Raw genomic sequence first — 4,698 nt, 5'->3', positions numbered from 1 at the left:
GTCTCCATCTTTTGGAAAGGTTTCAGTGTATGTGAACAAAACATAAATTCTGAAAAAAAATGCAGAGGATTTCATCATAAGGCCAAGTGTCATAATGTTACAATAGAGGTGCAAAGTACAATGAGAAAACAGGGTATGAATCCTGACTTCCATCTGAAAAATCAGGAAAAGCTATCCAGAAAAAAGATGGGATTTAAGTTTGGACTTTATAAAATGGATAGACTTGGACAGACAGGATATGGAAAGCTTTACATGTCAAACATAAGAGTTTGGCATTTATCTTCTAGACAAAAAGAGCATTGGAAGAGTTGTAAGCATTGTGGAGAGTAGGAGAAGGCTGATCTGGTTGGATTTACATTTAAACTACTGTGGTTGTTATGTGAAAAGTAGATTTAGTAGGATCAAGGGTGGATTCAGAGAGAAGGGATAAAAGATTATTTTGCTAATCTAGGCAAGAAAGGAGTGCATATCGCGATCTGGGACAGTGCCCGTGGCAGCGAGGAAGAAACTACTTCAAAAGGCTCTTGGAAAGTAGAATTGGCAGGATTTGGTAATTTATTGAATGTAGGGAGTTGAGGGGAAGGAAAATGTCAACGACTAACTTTAGCTTTTGGGCTTAAGAAACCGGGTTGTGCCATTAACTTACATAGGGGGCAGGGGAAAAGGAGGAGCAGGTTTAGAAGAGTTCAGTTTTGAACATTAAGTCTGAAGTGCCCAAGGAACTTTCAAGCAGAGGTTCCAGCCGGTAGCTGGATATATAAGGATCTGGAACTCTAAGGAGGTTGGTTTTCACGTGGTTACCAAGTAAACCACGCTTCATCACAACTGGGGCTTAGGAGTCTTTGGCAGATGGCTACTAAGGCTAGAAAGTTTGGGGGAATAGAGGCAGAAACAGAACCATCTAAGGGCCCCGAAATTGTGTCTTACCTAGATATAAATAAATACTTCTTTCCATTTTTTCTTGCAGCTTGAACCAATTTGATTGTTTTCCCCTATCTAGCTGTTTGCTCTTGGTCACTTTCTCTTCTCCAGGACTTGGTTTCCTCAACTATAAAAGTAAGATACTAAGTTTTCAGTCTTCAGGTATAGGATGATATGCTTTTATAGACAGCCTGTTGTTCAATATATTTAGACAAGATAGTAATATCTACAAATTTCATGCATCTTTTCAAATCCTGAGGGCTAGCCATGGACTGACTAATAAATTAATTCAGGTTCTATTCACACTTGTGTTGTCTGTTGGAAGTATGTTCAGGCTTGGCTCATCTATAATTTGCATACAAATAGTCCTCTTAGTATTTACATACAAAAGAAATCACTGCTGTAATTCAGGCCTAGAATTCCCACTAATCAATGGTCCATTGTCCCTTACAAAGAATCTTTCAAATCCTACTCTAATTAGCAAACCTAGTCTCTTGTTTGTCTGAGTATTATTATCTTTAACATTTACCCTTATAGGGGTGCCTGGGTGGCTCAGGCAGTTAAGCTTCCTACTTCGGCTCAGGTCAAATCTCATGGTTCCTGGGTTCGAGCCCCAGGTCCAGCTCTGTGCTGACAGCTCAGAGCCTAGAGCCTGCTTCGAAATCTGTGTGTCCCTCATCTCTCTCTGCCCTCCCCCACTCTAGCTCTGTCTCTCTCTCTCTCTCAAAATAAATAAACATTAAAAATTTTTAAAAAAAGATTTACCCTTATAAATCTCAATAATTGCACATGTAAATTCATACATAGGCTCACATTTTATAGCCTCACAGTGGCACTGATGGTACACAGCATTTGAAGAACACACATCTAGGAGTCCTCTGAGTCTTTTTGAAAAATATGGACTGAATTGAATTCAGCCTAAGGGATACCAAGTAAACCCTCCACATAAACCCATGAATGGTAAAGCAAAGACTTTTGCATCTTAGTTGCCTTTCATGCTCTCTTCTATAACTTATAGTCAAATTACGCTGTTTTTTAACCTTATCATGGAATTATTTTAATTTTTGACTAGTGTTGTATACCAGTTTACAACTCAGATTGACATATTCATACCTACATACATATTTCCCTCTTAAAATATTTCTTATCAGACAGTTGCTTCAGACAATACACATTATTTTCTCCACTTAATTTCCTATTGTGTTGCTGTTTATCTAAACAACTACTTCTAAACACTTAGCCAGAGCAATTCAATTGTTCTTAAAAAGGCTTTATTTGCATGCGAGGAAAACACTATGAATAGACCTGTAGGCAAATCTTCATAGAACATATTACATTCTTGAGACACAGAATGGAAGATTAGGGACTCTGCTTCAATATTTTCCATAAGGCAGCTTTTACTTCCTGGTTTCTCAAGCTGTAGATGAGAGGATTTAACATGGGTATCACCATTGTATAAAACACTGAAACCATCTGATTTCCTGCTTGGGATCCACGTTGTGAGGGCTGCAAGTAAGTGTACATAGTTGTTCCATAGTACAGGCCAACAGCAGTCATGTGGGAAGCACAGGTAGAGAAAGCTTTTTGTTTGCTGGAAGCTGAAGGAATTCCCAGGATAGTCATTAGGACAGAAATGTAGGAGACAAGGATCACCACAATGGAGGTGACCAGGGTGAATCCCCCACAGCCAACAACCAGTATCTGCGTGATCCAGGGGTCTGAGCAAGCCAGTGCCAACAGTGGAGGGATGTCACAGAAGAAGTGGGGAAGGACACGTGGTTGGCAGAATGACAGTTGTGTGATGGAAGCTGTCACAGAAACCATGTTAACTAACCCCCCAAAGTAGCATCCTGCTACCAAGAGGAGACAATGGACTCTAGACATCGTGACATGGTAGAGCAATGGGTGACATATGGCAGTGTATCGGTCATAGGCCATGGAAGCCAAAAGATTGCATTCAGCAGAGGCAAAGATAATGAACAAGCCCATTTGAGTCACACATCCAAGGAAAGAAACAGCCTGCAACTTAGATATCAAATTTGCTAAAGTCTTTGGGATCGTGATGGAAGAGAAACAGACATCAAGAAGGGACAGATTAGAGAGAAAAAAGTACATGGGAGTATGAAGGCAGGGACTGACTCTGATCAGGATCACCAGGCCTAGATTCCCCAACATAGTGACAGTATAAACAATAAGTAAGACTCCAAATAGCAGCACTCCAAGCTGAGGGTTGTCTGTCAAGCCAAGAAGAATGAAGTCCGTCACCATGGATGAATTCTCCATCAACCCAAGCTGGGTATTATTCTTGACTAGTTAAGAGCTCTTTAGACATGCTTTAAGTGAGGAAATAATGGGAAACTAGATGATATGGATAACACAGTCCCATTCAAAACCCATAAATCCACAACACTCTCTAACCCTTCCCCTCATCTATATTCTCACATTAAATGCTTTCCCAAATAGTATCATTATTTCCCAAACATAATATTGAGACAGTGAAGATGGGAGGAAAAAAAGGGAAGGAGAAAAATAAGTAAAGAAAATTCAGAAAGTAAAAAGAACACAGATAAGGAAGAGAATAAAGGTCTAGGATGCAAAAAGCACTGAATATTTGTTGAAGTAATGAATGAGGGAGGGAGATACAGGGCTACAAACTAAGAAAATTTGGGGGTAAGGAATTCCATCTCACTCTCCTCCACTTTTCCAAATCAAGCCCAAGGAATTATTGCAGATAAAGTAACAAGAGGATAAACATGTCAACTGACTTCATCTTGACAGACAAGTCTCCTTCTTCAGTTTTTGTGACATTATTTCTGAAACAGTGGAAGTCATCAATACTTACAATTCTGTTTGATCAGAAGAGGGTTTTCTGGGACGTTGATCAATTCTTCACCAATAGATTGTTGCAGAATTGAAATGTTTCTAAATGACCCTCAGAAACCTAATTCAAGTCTGAAGGTACCATTTGGATCCTGTGAAAGAGCAACCAAAGGATTCAGGCAGCTCCTGGCTGATCATCACTTTACTGATTCCTTTAACCATGCATGGGGCAAAAATAATGCAGCTGTGCAAAACTAGCTATGAATTCCACAAAGATTTGTCGGTCAGATCCATCTGAGCAAAGGACCAGGTCACAAAATGGTTGGAGTCAGATGGCACTGAGGCTGAGTGCATGAAGTCTACGTCTCTCTGTTGTCTCTATGTCTCTCTATTAGGATATCTCTAATACAGGCTGGCTGCCTCATGAAATTGCCTGGGTCTTGTTCTGGATGAAGCACCAGGCAAGAGAAAGGATAAATCCATGAAGATTTATCTCCATTTATAGAATCTAAACTAAATCAGAGTCCCTGTGGTTCACTGGATGGTCATCAGTAAGGGGTTTCTAGAAGGGATTCCTATATTTAGTGAGAGGCTAGGCAAGGAGACTTTGGAGGGCTCTCACAACTTTGATTAAAAAGAAAGACAGGTGTAAAAAAAAGACATGTGTGATTCAATTCACCAGAAATCAAAGGTTCTTTATTTGGTGTAGTTAAGATGTCTGATTCTGGAGCCATATGGACTTATTTGAATCCTGGCTTAGGAGATCACTGGTTCTGCAACTTAGGACTTGACCTACTGAGCTTTAGTTTACTAATCTGTAAAAGAAGGACACTATAGGACCTATGTCATGGGGCAATAGTAAAAATTAAATGAAATATTGCAAGTAAAGCATTTGGTGTATATTAGGTGCTTGCTGAATTCTTTCTTCATTCCTTCATGACCACTCCTACTTATATA

The 4,698-nt window shown here is 39.7% G+C and overlaps 1 protein-coding gene across 1 annotated transcript; it reads right to left on the bottom strand.

The window, feature by feature from the left end:
- Positions 1 to 2,280: 2,280 nt before the first annotated feature.
- On the bottom strand, positions 2,281 to 3,204 carry LOC121025570 (olfactory receptor 1052-like). The gene has a single exon (XM_040468115.1). The coding sequence runs from the start codon at positions 3,202 to 3,204 to the stop codon at positions 2,281 to 2,283; it is 924 nt and encodes a 307-aa protein (XP_040324049.1).
- Positions 3,205 to 4,698: the final 1,494 nt, after the last annotated feature.

The sequence above is a fragment of the Herpailurus yagouaroundi genome, unplaced genomic scaffold (assembly GCF_014898765.1).
Source record: "Herpailurus yagouaroundi ecotype Mexico unplaced genomic scaffold, PumYag 67681, whole genome shotgun sequence".
Taxonomy (NCBI): domain Eukaryota; kingdom Metazoa; phylum Chordata; class Mammalia; order Carnivora; family Felidae; genus Herpailurus; species Herpailurus yagouaroundi.
The sequence above is the reverse complement of the archived record's forward strand: the minus strand, read 5'-3'. Positions and strand labels throughout refer to the sequence as shown.

What these genes read in the sequence shown, in the direction of transcription:
- LOC121025570 (XM_040468115.1), bottom strand. Translation starts at nt 3,204, where the DNA reads ATGGAGAATTCATCCATGGTGACGGACTTCATTCTTCTTGGCTTGACA.